This window comes from Phoxinus phoxinus (assembly GCF_949152265.1).
Source record: "Phoxinus phoxinus genome assembly, chromosome: 1".
Classification (NCBI taxonomy): Eukaryota; Metazoa; Chordata; class Actinopteri; order Cypriniformes; family Leuciscidae; genus Phoxinus; species Phoxinus phoxinus.
In genome coordinates, this window is record NC_136876.1 from 49115642 (window position 1) to 49139388 (window position 23747).

At 38.0% G+C, this 23747-nt stretch overlaps 2 protein-coding genes across 4 annotated transcripts in view; one reads left to right on the forward strand and one right to left on the reverse strand.

The window, feature by feature from the left end:
- Positions 1–11047, forward strand: part of usp36 (ubiquitin specific peptidase 36) — a 33955-nt gene extending 22908 nt beyond the window's left edge. The window contains exons 16-21 of one of the 3 annotated variants that reach the window (XR_013798278.1): positions 2653–3288; positions 5205–5419; positions 5916–6171; positions 6406–6521; positions 8476–8610; positions 9364–11047. Coding sequence is in view for 2 of the 3 variants with exons in the window: in XM_079618360.1 (XP_079474486.1) it covers positions 2653–3288; positions 5205–5419; positions 5916–6101; positions 6406–6521; positions 8476–8607 (1285 nt within the window). In the remaining variant the exon portion in view is untranslated. Of the gene's footprint in view, positions 1–2652; positions 3289–5204; positions 5420–5915; positions 6172–6405; positions 6522–8475; positions 8655–9363 lie in introns of all 3 variants that reach the window. The other 2 variants (XM_079618360.1, XM_079618359.1) reach the window with 2 other exon arrangements.
- A 3197-nt stretch (positions 11048–14244) lies between these two features.
- Positions 14245–23469, reverse strand: LOC307010362 (uncharacterized protein; the record flags this gene model as incomplete). Its single annotated transcript, XM_079634977.1, has 10 exons — positions 14245–14608; positions 15706–15750; positions 16387–16500; positions 16740–16882; positions 16964–17163; positions 17736–17861; positions 18275–18363; positions 18461–18551; positions 18697–18735; positions 23178–23469. The coding sequence occupies 7 exons, from the start codon at positions 23467–23469 to the stop codon at positions 16802–16804; spliced, it is 918 nt and encodes a 305-aa protein (XP_079491103.1). The 3' UTR covers positions 14245–14608; positions 15706–15750; positions 16387–16500; positions 16740–16801.
- Positions 23470–23747: the final 278 nt, after the last annotated feature.

Here is a 23747-nt window from a genome sequence, read left to right on the forward strand (position 1 = left end):
ACATTAGGGCTAGGTTAACGTGTCGATTTCTTGATTTGAAACCATTCTCATTTTAATACATTGATATAATTTCATAATGCCAAGAATCGATCATTTATTCTACGCTGTTTTCAGTTGAGGAATGAACAAAACTTTGTCAAGCCTCCCATCCAATAAATCGCAATAAGCTTTGAGCTTTGTTACTTCTGATAAGAAACAGTCTCAGAAATTCTGTCAATTTTTGTGAAATTCAAACAATTAATACTAGTTATAGCATGAAATAAACATGAATGAACATCAGGTGTTAAAATATATAATACAACTTAAATCATTACATTTACCCCGGAAGAGCCATTCAGTGTCCAAAAACTTGGTATTTAGCTAGACCAATAAACTTTTGACAAATATACACTATATTGCATATTCATTGTATTTTTTTACTTAGCCTATTTTTCAGTGTTTAATGTACTGTATGCTTGAATAAATTCGTCATGTTTTTTTTTTACCAACATTGTTTAAATGTTTGTATTTCAAATGAGTTAAAATTTTTGTGTGAACTATCCCTTTTGCTTAAACATACATTGAGGAGAATATGTTATAGTACCTAAAATAAGATACTGTAATATCTCTAAGTTCACCACCATTAAAGGAGAACTCCGGTCAATTTTAACATTGAGCTCATTTTTTTGTAAATTTGGAGTGCTGTCAATACAGAGAACAACGATAAAAATCGGTGTTGAGTTTAATGGGGCAAGTTTTAAACTTAACCAGTTCTTAGTCTTATCATCCTTGATGTGTCATTACAAGTGCCCAGCCATGTTGAGTGATTCCTTCAGAGTGAACACGAGTGAATCTGACTGCAGTAGATGTGAAAGATATGAATAAAAATGATTCACGCGCATAGGTTTAGTTACCAATGATCACGCGCGTGAACTCGACAATCGACTACTTTGGACTTCGACCGAAAACAGGAAGTAAATACAGGTCTGTGCGCTGGCTGATATAACATCATTTTTATTCATATCTTTCACATCTCCTGCAGTCAGATTCACCGTGTTCACTCTGAAGGAATCACTCAACATGGCTGGGCACTTGTATGACACATCAAGGATGATAAGAGAAATAAAAGCAGGTTTAAAACAACTTGCCCCATTCAAGTCAACAGGGTGCAAATTTTAAAAAGAGGATAACACGGTGTAGGCAACACCGATTTTTGTCGTTGTTCTCTGTATTGACAGCACTCCAAATTTACTAAAAAATTTGCTCAATGTTAAAATTGACCGGAGTTCTCCTTTAAGTTTATAAGCTGTCGAATGAGACCAAACATGGCATAATTACATATTAGAACACACTAGTAAATAAACAGTTTGTAGTTGAAAGCATATGTCCTGTGAAGCAAATGGTACAGACGTGTCATTGAGGTTTACACAACTGTCTCTCCCGACAGAACTAGGGATGGCGAAAACGAAAAAAATTCTTGACCGACCACCGAGCCTCATTAGCCGGTTGAAACCGGTTAACCGATTAGTTTAAAATATGCTGCGCTATTTGAAATAACAGCCATTTCGAGCCGCGCCTGCAATTTCGCAACTCTTGTCGCATCTTCTCTGCCTCCCGCTCACACACACACACACCTTGGTCGCGCCCTTCCACTCACGTCACTTTTTTAAAAATCCCCTACAGCGTGAAACATGAGTCCCGCAAACGTGGCGCCGAGGAGCTTGTATGTAATCGGCAGACAAATGGCTCCTTAGTTTCGAAATGGTTTGGGTACAAGGTGATCGCGTTGAAAATAAAGGCGTTTGTCTAGCATTAGAAGCTCATTTGAAACATTGCCGCGGCTCATTAAGAACATTACAGCTCAGAAGAGACGCCGCTTTAGTTTGAGGTAGTGCTAACAATAATAAAGAAAGATGATGACCATCATCACCTTATCTGATACCACTGACATGTAGATGTAATGTATTTCCATATTTAAGCGCTGTATTACACAAGTTGCAACTCACATCTGTGTCATTCTGTTTGGTGAAATGGTCCCACACACTACTTTTCTTTGCACGCTTCCTCCTGTCGTCTGCCCTGGCTCTAACCTCGAGTGTTTTAGCCTATAGCCTTTACTTTTCGCAAACCTTGTGAGCGCGCGAACCCAAACGCTGTGACCTCGCGGCAAATGTTTTTATTGGTTTATTAAGTACAAACGGGCGAGTTATGAAAAATTGAGTGAGAGGGATTTGTTCACTTTACACAAAAAGATCTTGGAATGTGACGGCTAACAGTAGTAGCGTTTAGTCCACTGTCTAAAATAGACTAATTTAGAGATAACTTTTAACTTTATAACTTTTTTTACCGACTACCAACAACTTTGATCGGTTAACGTTGATACGGTCAACCATCGGTCAAACGGTCATCGGTTAACATCCCTAGACAGAACCATCCTGTGCCTGGAGTGTCCCAACAGTCCTCCATCAGCATATTGATGAAATCCCCTTGCGCTAGATAGGCATTAGCATACTGTGACGTTGAAGGCCATTGTGCCACGTTTTATTCACCTGTATACCTTTAAAAGGAGTTCTACCCATATTCGTACCCACATTAACAAGTCGATAGTAAAATAAAAGTACATCTGTCATCTCAACGTCTAACAATTAAAGTGTTTCTATCCTTTGCTCCCAGATTTTCAACTCATTCGCTCAACCTGCAGTCTCCACCTTCAACTCGCCTCCCTAAAGATTCAAGTCCCCTTAAACAGCCCTCCTCCACTCTGAAGCCGCCCGCTCATGCTCTCTACACACAGACCAATGGCGTTCAGCCCCATCCGCCCCGTACACACAAACCAATCCAGAGCCAGATGATCCTGTCTGCCTCATCTACAGGACTCCCCCAGGAGCCCGCCAGTCCCACGCTAAAAAAGAAAAAGAAACTAAAACGACGACATTCGGAAGTAGAGCAGGACGCCCCTAAAGCCTCACCCCCAGAAGAACCAAAGCCAAGTACTGAACACAGGCAGAAGAAGAGGAAGAAGAAGAAGAGGAATCGAGAGCTGGAGGACGATGGTCTTGAGGTCCAGAGGGAGTGTGTGCCGTCTCATCTCGAGCCGCATCAAGACGAGGACTGGTGTCTGGGAGAAACTTGGAGCATCTCCTCAGAAGCCAAGGGAAAGGAGATTAAGTCGTCTAAAGCCGCGGAGAATTGTCCGACCGAACCTCAGTCAGTGCCTCCGCCGGTTGACCCCGTCCTGAAGAAGAAGAAGAAGCACAAACTCCTGGAGCAGCTGGAAGAGCTCAGGAATGGAGCCACAGTCTCAAAGTGGTAAGTTGGTTATTGAAAAGTTTAATCGCAGCCGTTGAGTCCGATCAGGGGTGTGTTTCCCGTACATCGTTGGAGAAATCAACTAGCTAGTCACGACTGTTTCCTGAAACTATTTTGTCGCAAAATGGTCGTTCAACCACATTGGTTAATGACGTCACACAGGTGGTGGAGTAATAACTTATTTTAATGAAACTGTTTGAGATCAAATTAACGCTAGATGTTTTGCTACAAATTTCGGAAATGGCATCTGAGGACTATTTCTCATTTTATTTAGCTTTATTTCCATGTTCAATCATAGGCTCGTTTTTACGTACCAGAGCACTTTTGCACATTCTTCAAAAACGACACTTAAATCTCTTGACAAACGTAAAGACGTAAAAAATTACTATTGTATGTAAATTACATTTGTATGTATTCTACATAAAATATACAGATTTTACTTAATGTCAGCTTGCTTATTTTGCTCAAGATAAGGATTTATTAAAGTAACACTCCACTTTTTTTGGAAATAGGCTCATTTTCCATCTCTCCTAGTTAAACAGTTTTACCGTTTTCGAATCCATTCAGCCGATCTCCGGGTCTGGCGGTAGCACTTTTAGCATAGCTCAGCATAGATCATTGAATCTGATTAGACCGTTAGCATCTCTCTCAAAAAAAATTACCAAAGAGTTGAGATATTTTTCCTATTTAAAACTTGACTCTTCTGTAGTTACATCGTGTACTAAGATCGACAGAAAATGAAAAGTTGTGATTTTCTAGGCCGATATGACTAGGAACTATCCTCTGATTCCTGCGTAAATATCAAGGAACTGCTGCCGTACCAGCAGGCGCAGTAATATTACAAACTTGGTGCCGGTCACGTTGGAAGTTACCGAGCTGGGGACTATTTTCAGACGCTGCGTAATATCATTGCGGAAAAGGGGCAATTTCAGAAATCATCTGCTCATCCACTCTAGTGGAAGATCATTTAATTGTGATTGGAGTCATAAAGAATTTCTTTAGCCATCACTCTTGCAAATACATGAAAAAAGTTCTCACATTTGTATGACTTGTCATATGTTATTTGTGTGGAAAGCATTTTAAATGGCTCGGCAATTTAAAATGGCACCAGAAAATACGGATGTTAAATTAAGGCTACATCGCAGCTGAATGTGGTCCAAATCTGATTATCTGCTCAAATGGAGGTTTTTTTGTTGTTGTTTTTTTGCTAGGCTGTTTACATGACCCCTAAATGTGTATTTTAAATATATCTAGTCAGTGACAGAGCGCAAGCATATTTGTCTAAAATAATTGTGTTTTCAGCTTCAGGATCATGAATATTATTATTCTGGTGTCTCTATTGTCCTATACTTTGGGTTTCCAGCACCAAGTCCAAGCACACACACAAAAGTATTACCAAATTTAGCATTTTATTCAACAGTTAATTTTTTGTTAACCTTTTACCAAATGTATTGGAGTATCGCAATAATATGGCATTGTGAGTTCAATATCGTGATATGTATTGAATCGTGGCATGAGGGTATCGTTACACCGCTAGTACAAACATCACTTCACATCACTCTCATTTATAACTTTTGAAGCGAAATAGCACAGACATTCGACAAAGATTAAACTTTTTAATGTGTCGACTTCTTGTGTTAATGGAGTACAGTGTAAAGGTGTGTGATTGGCTGTATTTATCAAAACGGAAGTACACCTTAGGCTTTACACAAACTTTTTTTTACAACTTTGCACCCAACCAAAAGGCATTTTAAACTTTTATAGTATAATGTATGTAATTTAAGTCAACACCATTATTTTAAAAACGATGTTGCTACATTCCTGATTAATATCATATCTCTTTAAATGTGCATATCATTTAAGTACAGTATTTAACTACATTAATTTAACCTGGTAAATGGCTTCTTTTCATCCAGTGATGTTGTAAAAGAGGTTAGTGGTGCAAAGACAAAGGACCTAGAAGAGACCAGGAAGAAGAAGAAAAAGAGGAAACATAAAGACTTCAGAGAAGAGGAGGAAAAGCCGAGGAATGAAGAGAAACTTCACAGGGAGCTTCAAGAGACCAATGGAGACGAGTCTCCCAGTCAGATGGGAAATACGGATGCGCAGAAACCTAGTCAACCGAATACAGGTATAAATACACTTGCTGCCGTAAGATCATAGACATGAGGGCTTTTAGTATTTTAGACTCTATTGATTAGTGGAAAAACAAGTTTTTACCTATTATTGATTAAAGCTTTTGCTTATTATTGATTTAAAGCTTTTGCTCTTATTAGGTTTATACTTCTAAAAGCTAGGGTGTTTTTGCTTGATGGGCTTATATTCATCCAAGTCGTGTTCCACCACAAGAACAAAAGGACGAGAAGACGCTTAAATGCACTGCAAAATGATTTAATGAATGCAAGTTTTTGTCAGGACAAGCTTTTTCTCCTCCGCTTGAAGCACATCAATCCATCACCCTTTACTATTTACTTTAGGCTGGATTACATTCATATCAAATGCGAACCATAATGGACTTCAAACGAACTATACACCAGAACTAACAATTATTTTGTATTTTGTTCTTGGTGTGTACCGATATCTGGCTTCATGTTTCAGAGTTAACCTTCCGGGCTTTTCTGTTACAGCTGCAGTGTTCGTTTGGGACAGCCAGGTTCAGGACGGCTACAAGCGCAAGCAGAGCCTTCAGGAAGCCGAGGGCGCGCCGAAGAAAGGCTTGTGCTCCGCTCCTATTGGCTGGGATGGCAAGAAAAGCTGTGATGTTGTGGAGGAGCTCCTCAAGAACTCCTCAGATAAAGCCTATGGAACTGAGGGTGAGTTGTCGGTCAGAAGTCAACCGAACCTTGTGTGCAAAACTTCTCAGCTTTCCTGACAGTTGGAGAGGTTAGGATTTATTTCTGAATCTTAACATGTTTATCCGTTTTAAGACAATTTCTGTTTCGGTTCTGATGCATTTCAACGGGACAGTGTGCTTGTTTCGTTGTTCAGATGGGAAAAACAATAAATACTTGGCAGTTTAATTATTACATTTTAGATTTTTTTGGGAGTTGCACCAATGCTTGAATTCTTAGCATGACCTGAAATATTGACAGTGTTTTGAATCATTTCCTCCTCCAGTTCTCAGTTGGGATGGAGATCCGTCGGCCATCAGCAGAGACGCCAGAGATGATGTACGCGATGCCATAAACGATACTGTCCTTGACGAGTGGGACAGGGAGTTTGACAGTGGAAAAGTGAGGACTACAACTTGGACATCAATATTTTTGAGCATAACTTACACCAGGAAACTCATTTTGACTGGAAATTACTATGGTTGCATCTTAGACTAGCGTATTTTCCGGACTATAAGTCGCTCCGGAGTACAAGTCGCATCAGTCAAAAAATGCGTCATGAAGAGGAAAAAAACATATAAGTCGCACTGGACTATAGGTCGCATTTATTTAGAAATTACAGGGGTGTGATTTTTCCGGATTAATCCGGAATTCCGGATTTTCCGACCAGAAAATGTGACCTACGTGAATCATGCAGATCTGTTAAAAACAAAAAACAAAACAAAAAACAGACTTTGCTCCATACGGCGTAGCGCGTGCATGACAGAGAGAGAGAGAGCCAGAGAGACCGCGCGCGTGTGCCTCATGAAGTAGCCTACATGTAAGACAAACTGTTTCTACATTATCCCGCTTATATGGCTACCTCACATTATCCGATTATTAACCGTTAACTGATAAAATGGTAACACTTTTCAATAAGGTTCATTCAGCGCTGCCGCTCCCACCACGCGCATAACGCACTGTGCGTAGGGTGCCGAGTGCTGAGGGGGCACCAACAAATAGTCTAATGAAAAATCAATAATTATATTTTAATAATTATATTAAATATATAGCTCACTGATGGCCGCAAATAGTTTCTCCCGGAATCTAGAGCGAGCGAGTGAGCGCGTCCGCGAGACAGAGACTGTGCTTCAAACCGCGTAGCGCGCGCGTGCCTCGTGAAGGACATGTAAGACAAACTCTACATTATCCCGCTTATTACATGGCTACATACTAAATAAATCAATAATTTGACTCAAAATATTGATTTTAAAAGGAGTTTATTTATTTAAAAACGATTTATATTGCTTCCGCTAAAGAAAATAGTCCGTCTCACTTCTCGTACTCAAGTAGAAGTAGATACTTGTGTTAAAAAATACTCTGGTAAAAGTAGAAGTACTGATTTAACTTCTTTACTCAAGTTAAAGTACCAAAGTACAGGCTTGGAAATTTACTTAAAGTATAAAAGTAAAAGTAGCCATGCGAATGATTTAACAATTTTTTTTATGCAAAGCTAACGTTACCTGGACCACACAAATGCTTGAGTCCAAGCTGAGAAACCTAAGTGGATATGGAAGAAAGGTTCTTTATAAGCCATTGCCTACATTTTAAATGGATGTCTGCAAAATAGGCCTAAAACATCACATAGCCTAACGTTATATGATTATTGTGACAGAGACTGGGATTCCAGGTTAATGAGATTCTGACTGAGTAGCAAGATATGAATTCAAGTATCAGTATATTTTCCTGCTTTTTTGTCCTTAGCCAATCACATGCCTGAAATTAATTTCACAAAATCCAAGACCAAGAAAAGACATTTAATCTGGAAAGTCAAGTTATTCAGCTCCACAATAACACACAGAACAACAGGCTGAAGGTGTCTGGTGTGTTAGCGTAACACATTAACAGTTATACAGCTCCATAATAGCACACAGAACATATACCTGTGAGGCTGAATAGGCTAAACTAACATTAGCCAGCGGATCCAACAAGTTACCGGTCAGCAAGTTCACCAAGCTCCCGATCTCATCACACAACACTGAATCCTTTGAGTTCTTCCTCGGTGTCGCTTCTGAACAACTCCGCTAACTAGAGCGCCCTCTCGCGGCTGTAGACGGTAATGCTTTCTCTTGGTTCATCTCAGTCAGTATGAATTAATTTTGATGTATAAGTCGCACCTGACTATAAGTCGCGGGATCAGCAAAACTATGAAAAAAAAGTGTGACTTATAGTCCGGAAAATACGGTACTAGTCGGTGGAATATTTTACTTCTTTTTTGCTTTTTTTTAACCAAAATGTATGTATACTGTGCACAGTATTTTATTCATTACCTAGTATAACACAATAAACTGAGTCATTTAATTTCCCTCTCGATTAGGTGAAGAAAATGAAAAAATACAAAAAGGAGAAGAGGAGGAATGGAAACGTCTTCCAGAAGATCCAAGAGCGTCGTAGCATGTGGTCGGTCACGCCGGGAGGCAGGCGGAGCAGTCTGGGCTATCGCCACTGAAAGGTGCTTGGACGCTTTTTCACCTGTTCCTATGCCATGTTACAAAAGTATTAAACTATTATCCATTCTTTTTATCATACTTGGAAATTTGTCACATTTTAATGTTTGATTTGACTTCAATTTACATTAAAAAATGTATCGAAGAAAAAAAGAATTACCGTTTTACTTCTGTTAAACATTTTCAATCTATTTGATGAAAAAAATAAAAATGGCTCAAACTGTGGTCTCTCAACTTGGCCAATCACATAAATGACATTGTGGTCGTAGAGGTCAAGACACCTCTACTTGACCATGTCTTCAATGTTATTTCCCGATATGAGATTTTATTTCACGATTACAATATATATAGATATTTTGTGTTTTTTTTTATCCAATTTCTGTAATTAAAAATAAGAAAAAAGCAGCTAATTACAAACAATAGGACAAAAGTATGAATTATATTAATTAAAATATAATTATGAATTAAACCCAAGTTTTTCTGGTACAATCGTGTTTTTTTTTTTTTTTTTACATTAAAATTGGTACAGAAATGCAATAATTAAATGTAAAAATAAAATATTGCATGGTCACATGAATGAGTTTGTCATGTCTTTTTAAGTCTTGCGATTTTAAACCATTCCATTTTAAAGCAAACTCTTTCTAATAGGCAGACTTGTGTATATATATATAAATTGATCACAGCCATTAGTGGGAACTTGGAGATTAACAGAATGTTCTTTATCGGTTTATAACGAGTCACTTCACTCTTTTTTGCAGTTTTGAAATGCGGATCCCATGTGTGTTTCCCCTGACCAGACCATTTGCCTTATTGGATCAGAAGCAGTCGGATCTGTCTCGGATTCCTCTGAAGTCCACCCAGAATGCAGCAGTACTGTGAAATAAAGCGATGAGGCTGAGGCTTTAGTCACCGTCTGAAATCCAAAATATACGCCACTAAAGGTGCCATTATGATCTTCGAATCATAGCAAGTGTGGCACACTGAGGAGTCGGCACCCTGTTAACCTTCGATGATCTCAGTTATTCTTATTGTAATAAGAACAGATGTTCACCAGGGCCAGTTTCACCGAGGCGAGCATTCGGGCTGCGATGGCCAACGATGTGTGATCCGAGGGCTTCTGTTGGGAGGAGAAACAGGAAAATTAAGCCCCTCACTCCAATGTTTTTAAGCAGAATTTGTCCTGACTCAACAATTAACACCATTGTTCCCATCGGGGAACTTTTGCTCACTTGATTTTGCTTTTTTCATATTCGAGCCGGTTACTATTAGGCAGTTATTTGCCTGTGTTGCCTTTTAGTTTGCCACAGGCACACGGCCCTGGTGTCTTACATTGCAATACATTTATTGCTTGTGATTGTATACTTTCATGTCTTGCCTGCTTGAATACTAGCCCATCCTCCACAACTTTTGCAGTGTTTTTTTTTCTTTCTTTTTTTATCTTCTTCATCAAACAGAACTCTATTCAATAACATTTTTGAAGTGAAACGAGTCTCTTGTGGGCCGTCTCTAAAAAGCATCTCTTCAGATTTCCCGAAACGTCACCATTTCCAAGTCAGACGACGTGGTCTTTTTTATGCACAGTGCTGCATACAACAATGCAATACATTTCATCCATGTGAGCTAAAAAAACAACATGGGCCTTAACACAAACCACTGTGTTTTGCCAGGTGGGGTGAATTCCTGAATAAGTGGAGTATCCCGTTGTCTTTGATTTAGCGTGTCCCATCCTCTTTTCTACTCTCTATGCAACAACAGCAATCCCATGGATGCTCTAGTCCAGGGAAAGACTCTCCAAAAGCTGGTCCGAACATCATCTCTGTGAGCTGTAAACACCCCGTCATGTTCCACGTCTGTTAACGGTGCATCGGGTCAAAATGATGATGTACATGCTTATCCACTGAAGAGCTGCCATAGGAGTAAACCAATGCTGACGCTTTCCTATCTAGACCATTGTACAGTCTTACCTTGTGCTCTCTGTGACCCTCCAGTCGTTCTTGTCGTTCAACACCATCCCTTTCACCAGTCCTTGGGTTTTAGAAAAGTTGCCTTGGTTTAATTTTTAAAAATGAATAGAACATATTGCGAATTATACTTATTGAAACATGTTAAAATGCACATTGCTAAACGGAAGCCTAATGTATTTAAGGTCTGTGGAATTGTAAATGGGAAGTTCTATTAAAACAATAGATACGTGTTTGAAAGACTTGTTCAGGAGCCGGACAAAGACTTCCCTATGCGTTCTGTAGGATGTCTGTATTCTCTTAGAAATTCACTTGAGAGGTTGTTTTCAAAGAGGTTGGACGCTGAAGAACAGTGTCTGTGTCATATTTGAATTGATGGTTCTGTATCTAATGCCTTTTCTGAAAAGGAGAAGTCATTCAGTATTGCAAATACATAAATATAGATATACCTGGTGCAATAAAGTTGTGACTTTTGTGAAAAGCTGCTTTTTGGGTTGTTTTTTCTTTAATGCTTAAATAAACATGACTTGGGATCAGTTTTTTTATATATATACAAAGCTACCGAATGGCTTCAGAAGACTTCGGATATAATGCACACTTTGCATGAAGCACTTTTATTATGTTTTTTAAACGTCCTCGTTTTGACAATTTAAATGTGCAGATACTGATACACTGAAATGGTTTATGAATATACCATGTGTTAAAGGGATAATTCACTTTGAAATAAAATTTTGGTATGATTTAGCTTACCTCAAGGGCATCCAAGATGTAGGTGTCTTTTTTTCCGCAGTAGTTTCAATTTTGATATTTTTAGGTCAAACCGTTCTTGTCTGCCAGTCATATCATGCAGGTCTATGGTCACTGTCTCAAAGAACATGCACAGAGTCCAAATTAAAACAATTCCCCATCGTAAGTACACATTGATGGCCTAAGACACGAAACGAGCGGTTTGTGTGAGAAAACGAACGGTATTTATATCGTTTTTACCTCTTGTAACACAGCCATGTCCAAGTGATCTGAGGGCGCGAGCGCATCCTGGTGTGTGACGTGTGCGCAGACTGGTGCATAGACATATATACACTAGATGCCGCCTTGGCTACGGCAGTTCATTGGAATGAATGTCTTTAATGCGAAATCTAGTGTTAGATTTATCTCGAACTTATCTCGCGCTGTGTCCATGAAAAAATGAGCTAGGAAGTAGGAACGCGTGCGCGCGATTCCTACAAAGATTGTTCTTTGATCGCTTTCTGTATATAATTTATTCACAATTTAAATACGATTATTTTCATCCTACTAAAATAAACGATGTGAAGTTGATATTTTAGTCACTGGCTTGACTTACTGAGGCATAAACAGCTGTATTGAACGATTTGAGAGAAAGATTACCTGTCTGAACTTGAACAATTACACATCAGAAAGTGTTGCTTGGTAACGTTAGCTCGATCGATTTATTTTCAGACGTTCGTCGAGGCCAGCTCTGTATTATTGGCCCAAGTTGAGGAAACAGTCGTCGGTGAAATGTATGCCGCAGACATGCAAAACTTTGGGGAGATGTGTCGGCGCATTTCCAGAGAAAATGAAATGAATCCACTGGTTCTTCTGGGGCTTGGATGAAGGAACTAAAAAAAGGCTTCGGTGTTCATTTGTACATCCAATTATTGAGCAATTATTATGCTTCGCTCGCTCAAAAGCCATGATATCTCTCGTGGACAAACTAAAATCGCGCGCACGCGTTCCTACTTCCTAGCTCATTTTCTCATGCTGGAAATATTCTCTGGGCGGGCAAAGCAGAGAAAGGGGAGGTAACATTTCCTCCGTATGACGTCATACGGAGGAGATTCAAGATCAGCCCGATTGAGCTTCCACTTTCTCAAAGGCAGAGAAAGATAACAAAAGCTCGATTTACACCGATTGAAATTTCTAGAAACTTGGGGACCATATACAGGCTAGGGGAACTCATATTAATGTTAAAAAACCTCAAAAAGTGAAAATTTCATGTCATGGGACCTTTAAGGAAGGCTCAGGTGAACATAATAATCTGTAGCTGTAGTATTTTTTGATATTGAAAAGGCATACGGTATATCGTGGAAAGAAGGTATGCTGATTAAGCTAAAACTATTGGGAATTAAGGTAAGGATGTTCCAGTGGATAAAAGGTTTTTTTTATTTGACAATTCATTAAAATAAATGGTGAATTAAGCGAGAGCTACAGTGTGGAAAATGGTGTCCCACAAGGGAGCATTATCAGTCCACTATTATTTACAATAATGATTGATGATGTTTTTAAGGATATACAAAATCCAGTCGGGGTAGCATTGTTTGCAGACGATGGAGCAATGTGGAAAAAGGGAAGAAATAAAGATTTTTTTGTGGTGGATCTCAATAGACAAAACAAAGACTTTATTCTTCTCTATGAAGAAAATAAGTTTGAATGTAAAAATCAAATGATCTGCGACAGAATTAGAACGAGTGGAATTCTTTAAATATTTGGGAATTTGGTTTGACAAAACTTCGACAATTCATATCCAAAGAATTATTGATAAATGCAAGAAAGTGTTGAATGTGATGAGATGTTTGCGTGGAGAATGGTGAGCAAGTACCTGCTTTGAAAGCCATTTATACAGGGCTGATGAGATCGGTATCTGCTGCTAAAACATCGTTAAAGAAACAATGTAATTCAGAACCAAGGTTTGAGTTTATACTGTGGGGCAACTGACGCTTCGCAGGGAGCTTGATTGACAGGTGATCTGACCAATCACGCTTCGCCGTCCGCCATTTTGTCCGACAAAGCAGTCAGGAGAGTTACGCCCGTTTCACACATACTCCGTGTGCAGTGCGTATGCGGTGCGTGTTGCGGTGCGTATGCAGTACAGGAGCAGCACGCGCTATAGCGCTTTCACATATGCTGCGTGCGTTTGCAGTGCGCAACTGATCCGCGGCTGTAGGCTACCACAAACACATTTACTCACACTATTTGTATTTCATATTTCAAATTGTACTTCAAACCCAGATAGCAGACCGATGTCGATTCAACTTTGATTTTTAGTTGTAAAGGTTAGTATCAATCATCAATCAAATTTCAACGTTGAATCAACTTCAGAACGTTATTACACCGAAAATAATACATCGATTCAACATTGAAATGCGGTTGAATGGAGTGTCTGACGTTGATTCAACGTTAATTCGATGAGCAAAACGATGTTGTTTCAATGTCACGAGAAACGTTGTTTCCCAGGTAGCAAACAGACGTTGGCCCAACGTTTGTTGTTGTGTTGGGCCAACGTTGGGTGCTGACGTTGGCCCAACGTAATTTTGTCCGTTGGGCCAACGTTGGGCCAACCATGTTATTGGACGGCCAGCAGACCTTCTGCCAACCTAAAAATACCTTACCAACCTTCTGCCAACTTAAAAACCACTAAAACAACGTTGGGCCAACCATGTCATTGGACAGCCAGCAGACCTTCTAGCAAATAAAAAAATATAGCCTATTTTAACCATCTGCCAACTTCATAAATAGTAAATCTTATAAATAAATAGGCTTTACCTTTCACTCAAATTTTAAGATTGTGATATGGCCTATTCATTGTTGAATTGCATTAAGACAGAACAACAGACAAACTGAATTGGTTATAAAAATGAACCTATTTATTGGTAACAAAATTAACTTATTGCAGTTTAATGTTGTGGTGCTGTTGTTGGAAAAACTACAGCAGATAATAGATAAATAACTGTTAAAACATCTCCACAGTCAATTATATAGACAGATTTTCATTCAACGATGAGTCGATCGACAAAAAAGTAGAAAAAAACTAGACAAAGGCAGCGGAAAAAATGCAAGGAAAAGTAAAACAAAGTCAAAGAAATCGACAAGGAACCAAAAAGTGATAAAAAAAAGGCGGCAAAGAAAATGCGGAAGAAGGCCAAAAAAACAAAAAAAAAAACATGTGCAGATTCTCTTCCGTATTCTGCAGAGTTTTTTGCAGATTTGAAGCGAATTCCCTCTGATGATGAAGACGGAGCGGAGGAGGAGAAGTAGCAGCATCCTGTAAAAAACACACAAACATACAAACAACTTTTTAGAACATTTAAGATGTGTCGTTCTATTTTAATTACACAACCCAAAAAAGTTTTCTGCAAGAAATTCACCATGTTGGGGTAGCAAATGTTTTATCTTAATGTAGTGTAAAGATGAAATGCACCTCTGTTTATATGGAAGTAAAATAATTTCAAATGTGTTTGAAATAAAAAGCCTGTTGAATTGCACTGGAAAACAATATGCAGTGCATTAACCATGATAATCTCAGCATAATCAGCATAATCTCCATCTGCTGTTAGTCGACCTCACCAGCAGGGAGCGCAAGCGCGTGTTGTTGCCTTATCGCGGCCGATATAAAGTTAAGGCAACTAAACAACCAAGAGAAATATATGTCTACCTCAAATGTAATATTTGTTCTGTTCATCAGCATTGGAGGAATAACATTATAATCTCGTTCACGGTAGAGAAAGATGCATGTAGCCTACACAGTGAAGACACTGATTTAAACATAAAAAAGCCCTCACAATAATCACAAATACACTTACATTTCTATAAATCAGTTTTTATGAATGAATGAATGAATGAATGAATGAATGAATGGCTTGCTCTAACTGTTGCTCTGGCCTTCGTCAACAACACACGCTTGCGCCCCCTGCTGGTGAGATCGATTAACAGCAGATGGAGAGTATGCTCGGTAATCTACTGCTTTTCCTGCAGTTCCTGGATGTCAATGTTGAATTTACTGTCGAATTTGAACCACTGAATTTGTGGAAGCGAATTTGTAAAGAGAAATAAAATGGACCAAAAATTGCCTGCTGAATATTAAAGGTTGGATTTTTAAACAGTTTGAACATTTTGGAAGTGAAATATGAAAGGTGAATATGGATTATTGAATTTTTATCAATATAAAAAAGTGTTTGAAATGTTTTGAATTGAAATATTCACAGCTTAAATATACAACCATGTTGAATTTCAGCCCATTAAAATGCAAGCAAGTGCAATTCAACAGGCTTTTTATTTAAAAAAACATTTGACATTATTTACTTCCATATGTTTAGTGGTGGGGTTAGACAGAGGAAGAAAAAACAATCATTGGACACTTACATTCACTTTCACAGCTGCTGGAATCCGCTTGAGGCATTTGCTTTTCTGTGTTAAAGAAACAATATAGTAATTATCAAAATGTACATGACTTAAAACTTATATATTAATATTTATAAAACGGTTAGTTCCAATCCTTGATTCTGATTGGTCAATAGCTGTGCTTTATTCACGATAAAACCAGAGCCCGTCTATAGCATAGACAGTATATAAACGTCTATAGTCATCTGTCAGTTGCGTCTTCCTTCTCCGTGATCACAAGTTTGAGTCCTTTCAGTGTAAAAGTCTTCTCTACCGACTGACTCACTCATAAAGACAGTCTTTGCCGTCATCTATTGGCGAAATAATGTATGTAACTTCTGTTGCTGTTCACGGTCAGGGACTATTTTTTCCAGCGGAAGGAAGGCTTTTAGTGATTTTACTTCATGAAAGTTGCATAGATACATATTTTTCGGCTTTAATAGTTGGTAGTGTGGTAACCGTTTTATAAAAGCAATAAGGTAGTCGAGGCAAGTGCTGTATGGTGAATAAGACACGGCTGAAGGAGTTACTCCGCTTCACATCGAGCCTAACAACGCCCTTCAGCCGTGACTTATTCACGATACAGCACAGCCTCTCGTACCTTATTGCTTGCATATAATAATTAATAACATATTTGATCAGCCTTAAAAAGGGCTTGTGTACCTTTTTCTGTTGCTCTTTTTTTTCTTCCTCCATTTCGGTCTCCACTATACTTCAGCCAGGTTTTTATTTTTTCCTCGGCTTCCACCACTTTTGCTCCTTGTTTTTTGGCTGCATCTGTCAGCATGAAATTAAAGAAAATTAAACAGAGAAAGGGTTAGCAGACAGATAATATCTGAGGTGTATTTTGTAGAGTTTTGTAGAGATTAGTGAAATAATTGGCATTCTTTCATTGACTTGCATTGTATTTCATTTAATGACCCATTATGTGAGACTGTAAGGGGTTGTTTCCTCTTTTGCTATTTCAAAGTTATGTCTAAGTTTTGAAAGTTTGAATGTTTTTTAAAACATATCACCTATGACAACTTTTGCTAGCAAGAGTGTAGAAAATGGGCTCTTCTGTCCTCTCCCTTGCCAATTAAAATTGTTGGCCAACTCGTTGGTTATTATTTCCCTCATGATTCTGTGGACAATGTCTTTGGCAGATGTTCCACCCAAGCTAAGCAACAGTAAATCAGGTCTAGATCTCTTCATGTTAGTATTCTTTTAAGTGAAGTAACAGAACATCATTAGAATTTACCAGGGAACGTTGTGTGTCTCTGTTTGACAGCTTATCCTCCAGATCTTTTATGCCCGTCATGCTCCTTAATGGAAACTGAAACTCCTCGTTTACAACTTCAGTTGCATTCTCTCTTCGCATAATGGCCTGAAGGAGGAGCGTATTCTGCCTGACTTGACCCTTTATCTCTTCCAGCATCTGGTAGAGCCGGAGTTCTCTGTCTGAATCAGACAAACATACGATACAACATTATAACTGCACAGAATTGAACGTATAGAGAGAGAGACTGCATCTCTTCTTTTGTTGTCTTTATCATAACTCTTTATCATAACTTTTCCAGCCTTTTGTTGAATCCATCCCAGCTTTTTTTTTTGAGACGTGTTGCTGGCATTAAATTCAAAATGTGCTTACATTTCCCATAAAATAGTTAAATTTGACATTTTCGATATGTTGTCTATGTCCTTTTTTCAGCTAAATATGATTTTACAAGATTTGAAATTTTGTTTTTATTTTGCATTTTACATAAGGTCCCCAATTTTCTTTTAAATTGTGGTTGTAAATCAAAGCACATTGATATTAAGGGTAATTGTTAAAAGCAGGGCTTAAAAGGTTTATAATTTGAAAATAGTACAACTTAAGGCGAAGTTGGTTTTATTCTCCTATTTGCTTACATTACATACATTTTATTTTGTTCCTTGAACAGTTTCTAATCCATGTTAGAGACTAAAAAGGTAATTACTAAAAACTCCTGTGAAAAAAACTATTGTAAAAGGTTTGGAATAATTCTACGTACCATCTTGTCTTGGTTCAGGGACTGTCACAGCAGGTGCTGATGGTGCAAATGGTGGTATGGCTGGCAAGTTCAGGCTTTTGGCTCCATTACTGCAGATTTTTTTTTTTTTTGGTCTTTCCATTGTCTCTGCATATGGAACAGTAAGAAACAGAATCAGTATAATGTACAATACATTGCCAAACATCACAACATTTACTCCCATCCAGAGTTTCGCTGCGATCTTTACCAAAGTTACCTAAAGTTACCAATGTTCAAAAGTTCCTTTCAACATATCGTCCCCTTGGAATTAAATATAGTTTACTACAACTCAATTTTGACAGAAATGTCAGATATAACCTTGTACTGTAATTTCCCAACTATTAGTCGCAGTTTATACATTTATTTTGCTAAATTTCTTCAGGTTAATACACAAGAGCAGTTAATATGGTATTAATGTTTTTTTTTAACTTGCATAAAACACTCTCCTGTGGCTTATACACACAAAATTACTTTAATTAATTCTAAGGGGACTATATTATATTGTATGTTTTCGTCTGTACCTGTGTGGAGCCAGCTTGTTGAGGCCTGCACTGGAGGTCTTCCTGAGGCTGTATCAGATGTAAATCCATTGACATATTTTGATGATGGTCTGTTGGACACATTAAAGGTAATCAATGTTTTAAAAGTGCAATGCAAGTAAGCGGTAGTAGGCTATAAAAGGAGACAAGAGATTAGAGGAAACATACACTCTTTTCCGTACACTTTCCTCATCTGTAGACTCCAAACTGTTGCCTTTACAAAACTTCACCAGCTTTCTTCTGGCTTTTTCATAGGAATCTAAACATAGAAACAAACAACATCACTAAGCCTATTATCTGAACATTTGAAAAGAACTGCTTGGCATAACTCACAAGGAGCATCTTTTAATTTTTTAATAGTTATTTCTCTATAATAATTTATAATTAATTCCTCAAAGACTTACCATACTCAGCCACCCATTCAGTTAAATATTCGTCCCATTCTTCATCAGGAGTTTCATTTTTTTCAACCGCTTTGAAAAAAGGGGCTGGGGGGGGGGGGGGGGGGGGGGGGGGCTGGGGGCTTGTGGGAATCAAGCAGTATGCAGTAAAGGATAAGCCACAAACCCATCCTTATACTGTAAAAGAAGGACTTTTGAAACAGTCTGTGTAGGAACAATAGTCAATGACTGCCCGGGTTGTTTCACAAAGAATATATGAAGACTTGATGAATCAATTGGATAGGTGAAAAAAGATGACTTGTTTTGGAATTTAAGACAGACTAGATGCGATGCTTCCTTGTCTTTTAAAATGTTTTTCACTATATAAATATCTCCATTGAACAGAATATAGTTGTCTCCTTCTGATAAACTAATTGAAGTTCCACCATTTACATATTTCTTATACTGTGTAAACTGCTGAGATGTCACATTGTATGGAAAAGGCCCATTCTTATGTTCCTGGTAAAAACCATCGTTGCACACCCTTATTTTAGTTCTGACGCTTGCTTTTTCTGACAATCTCCTGATGATCTGTTGAAGGGGCTGGGTAGGGGTCCTTATCAATTTTTTTAATGTGTAGAGGAAGTTCTCAAATGGGAAAGCTGCGAAATTATGCAGCACACCAAACTGCCTTGCATCATTGGCAAGATGTGTCAGCCCGTGTATGTTATACACAACGTAATTGCCATAAACAGATTGAAAATGCTCAACAAATGTGATCAGTAACTTTTCAGCAAAATCACAGTACTGGAGACACAGTGAGGGGCAGCATAATATCCGAATGGCTACATGCAGAAGCATAAAATTGTGGTATAGAACATTCGGCAGATGGTCTTTCAGTGCTACTGGACCAATGTACAGGAGAAAAGTTCTGAACTCAGTTGCTTTCCACCTATCTACCTCAACAAGGGATCTCCCTTTCTGTGCAAACTCTCTGGGGAGTCTCATGGCAAAGGACATAAGCACTGCAGAAATTACACTGTAAAAAATTGCGCTGTAAAATAACAGTAATCTACTGGCAGCTGTGGTTGCCAGCAAAGTACTGTTAATTTACAGGCCTCTACCGTTATTATACAGCTCTCCTTTTTTACAGCATGTTACTGTAAAAATACAATGGAAGGTAACTTGTATCATTTGGTAAACCGATTGCTTCAAACAGTTCAAGTTTAAAAACGAGTATTTAAACTGATAGTATTGTGAACTTCATTTGAGTCCACTGAAAATGAATATCTCTTAATATAATACTGCAAACATCTAATATGTAATCGTGAATGATTTAAAAACATGACATTAACTAAAATCTTTGCAGTTAGCATTTAGCGAACAGTAGCACACATGTATGTGCTGAAGTTTTTAGCAACGAGATTGTCACTGCATCAGCAACTACACAGTTCCTGCGTTTAAATAAAGCAACGGGCAGCATAACATTAGTATTACTCTGCTCATCTTTGACTGAAGCACAGGCTCTACTCTCCAGCACAATGGTGACCCACAAAACTAATGAATTAAACTAAAAGATCTCTCCTGTATCATCTTGTGCAAAACACATAAAACACTTCAGTTTAATATTTACTCTCTTTATCAGTTATTGACTTCGCAAAACTTTTTTCTATGAACTTTTCCTAATATTTCAGTGAAATTAACTTATTTTGTTTAGTAAACCTGACTGTTAAATTTTACAGAATATTGCTGTTTTTCCTTGATTTTACGGTAATCTACTGGCAGCTGTGGTTGCCAGTAAAATGCTGTTTTTCTACAGTTTTATGCCGTAAATTAATTTACAGTTGATTACCGTTAAATTACACTTCACTCTGTTTTTTTTTTTATTTGACACATTTAACCCTTTAAACCCACTGCAAAATCTTCAGTTTTAAATGAACACTTGTGTGTCCACACTACAGGGTGTTGGAGTAACACTGAAGCAGTGTTGAAGTTAATTATATAATTCAGTGATTAATTAACTGATGATTGAGCATTAGTGATGAACACCTGACAAGGACAGAGGAACAACAAGAAGATAAAAAAGTGAAACACAAGAACTACAACTGACTTCAGCCACAGAAGACATGAAATCTCTGAAGATCTCAGCAGAGAAGGATTAAACAACTCTAAAAAATAGTATTACCAGCTTCACTTATTATTAACCAGATTGACTTAATTCATTTGTTCATACGTCTACTGAAATTCTTATTGAGAATTAACAGAGGTTTAGATGTTGTTTTGTTTCATTTGACATTACCATTATGGGGATCAGTGTATGCTTTAGTTGGGCTCCTGACCCTTGACTTTAACATTAGTTTTCATTTGGCTGCTTTAACTGTGTATGTATAAGACACATTTGTTGTGGCAGAAGCAAAGCCAACAAAACTGAGATCAGGTGTTGCTGGTTATGTTTTGAATATTACGTCATCACATAATGTTTGTCTCTCTGATCTCAATCAGTTTCTAATTACTTACAAAAATGTGTTTTTTAACACAATTTAATTTAATATTACTACACTGTGAAACTAACAGAAGACGAAGCAGTGCTATGCAATCGGTTGTGAAGGATTTTTAAACTCATAATTCATAAAAAAATGTTGAACTATGGTTTCAGTTAGACAAACACAGACATCAAGAATCAGCCAATGAATCTCAACAATGGTGACAATGAACAAAAAAGATAACATAAAATCTGAACATCACAGAATACGCTACTAAAAGTCAATACAAAACCAACAGCAAAAATAAAAGCAAAAAGTACAAATTAAAGAAAATAACCAGACAATTCAGCTGCATAATTTATTCATGCTGCAATGCATGCTGGGAGTGGTGGCTGATTTTTTTGTACTATGCTGGTACCCAACATGCATTGCAGCATAAAACTTCTGATTGTCACCATTGTTGAGATTCATACTCCGATTCTTGATGTCTGTGTGTGTGTCTGGCTGATCTGAAAATTAAAAATGTTCTTAGTATAAACTTTTAAAATCCATCATATTTTCTAAATGCCAAATTTCAGAAAAACATCATTCTGTAAAATCACAATAACACCAAAATCAAAAATATAAAACATCAATAATATTATTAGACAACAAATGAGATCAGTGAATTGGGCCACTATATGATGATTGAGACCATTATCAAACAGCCATAGTCATATGATACTGTATTCTTTCAGCTTTTTCGCCATAGCAAATGTATTTTTAAGACACAGCTACCGCAGCCAAAGAAAAACTATTGTTCAAAGGTCAAGAGCCCAACTAAAGCAAACACTGATCACCATCATGGGAACATCAAATGAAAATAAAATGACATTAAACCTCTGCCACCTTTCAATAAGTCCTTCTGTAGATGTAAATAAAGTCAGGTTAGTAATAAGTGAATCTGGTAATGCTTTTTGTGGAGTTGTTTAATCCTCCTCTGCTAAGATCTTTTGCTAAGATTTTTCTGTTCCTCTTGTTCTGATAGAGGAGTGATTCTGATAGTTAACAGCAGGTGTTCCTCAGTGTCTCAATTAACTTAGAAAATTAACTGAATTAACTATGAAATTATTCACTCAGTCAAGTAGACTGTATTAGTGAACTAGGCGATAGTGAATGAGGGTATAGGGTGTGATTTTGGAACACAGCCTCTTAGTGTCGACTTTGAGCGCTGTTAATTCACAGTATATTCCTGTAGGCTAGTTTCTCGAAAACGACAAATATCACCCAGAAGGCATTTTTTTACGGTATATTAATGTTTTAATGAAAAACAGTATGTTAATGTAAAATTTGGCCGTTTTTTTACAGAATTTTTTTACAGTGTAGGCCTATCTGATGAGCACCTAAGCGAGTTGGAAGTGGTCCCCTCATCCAAAACCCTATCAACTTTCTCACAACCTCAAGAAAAACCAGGTGCATAACATCTAATGGAAATTGGGAGACCATACCAATTCCAACCCTTGTCAACACACTGGTCCCTTTATGGTGAAACTCATCATCTTTATTAATAAAAGACGTATCTGTCCGTAAAGGTGAATTGACTTCAGGAAAAGTCATGCGATTTTCCGCCCATGTTCCCTCCTGTGTGCATTTTTCACAGCCGTGGTATGCATTGTGGGCTTTAATGTTTTTTACGAAAGCCCTCGCACTTGCATCGCAAACAAAATTTGAAATTTTAATATCTACACATTTACCAATTACATCCACACCCTCTAATTTAAGCTTTCCATATTCATTCACAAATGATTCTAGGAACAGATTGACTTTCTTTGGTTTTTTAGATCCAAGATAAAGCAATGACAAATGGTTGCTTTGTTTTGTCTTCCTCTACCAAGCCTAGAATGGGCCAGAACTGCTTATTGCTGCTTTTGAACAAAGGTAGTCCATCAATATTCACTTGTAAATGAATGGCCTTTGGGAGAGGGTCTATCTGGTTTAACACATGCCTAATGCCTTTCTCAACTCCAAAATAATGCATGGTACCACCAGCAATCTGCTGGACCTCATAATTAGTTGGAGTGCCTAAAAGAGTGCGGGCGTCCTTTGGGAGATATGGATGATATTCTCTCAGAATGCCCAACAGCCCATTTAGATGGCATTGTGGTATTTGGCTGTCTATTGCCCAATCTCTGAGCTCCTCCTCAAGACACTCCGCAGACTCAACAAATTCGTCATCACTTGAGTCAGTTTCTGTCAGAGCATCTGACCAAAATCCATCAATCACGTTATCGTCAACATTAAACTCAGTCTCTAACTCGTCTGATTCATAGGACATGGGCCAATCAGATGCAGCATCTGACCACACATCATCAGCAGGGGTGTTTTTTTCCAGGCATATGTTTACGGCTGCGTCAGATTCAGCATCGATATTAACCTCACTGAGGATATTGTAAGCCCTCCCCCACTAAGCAAAATGATGTCCAAAACACGTCTTTTCAACGTCTTTGTCACAAAAGTCGGACGTTGATAAGACGTCCACTGAGGAGCCAGAATGAAAGTTTTTATGACGTCTTTTTTTGACGTGTTCTTCATTATTTTAATGCTTTGGGTACC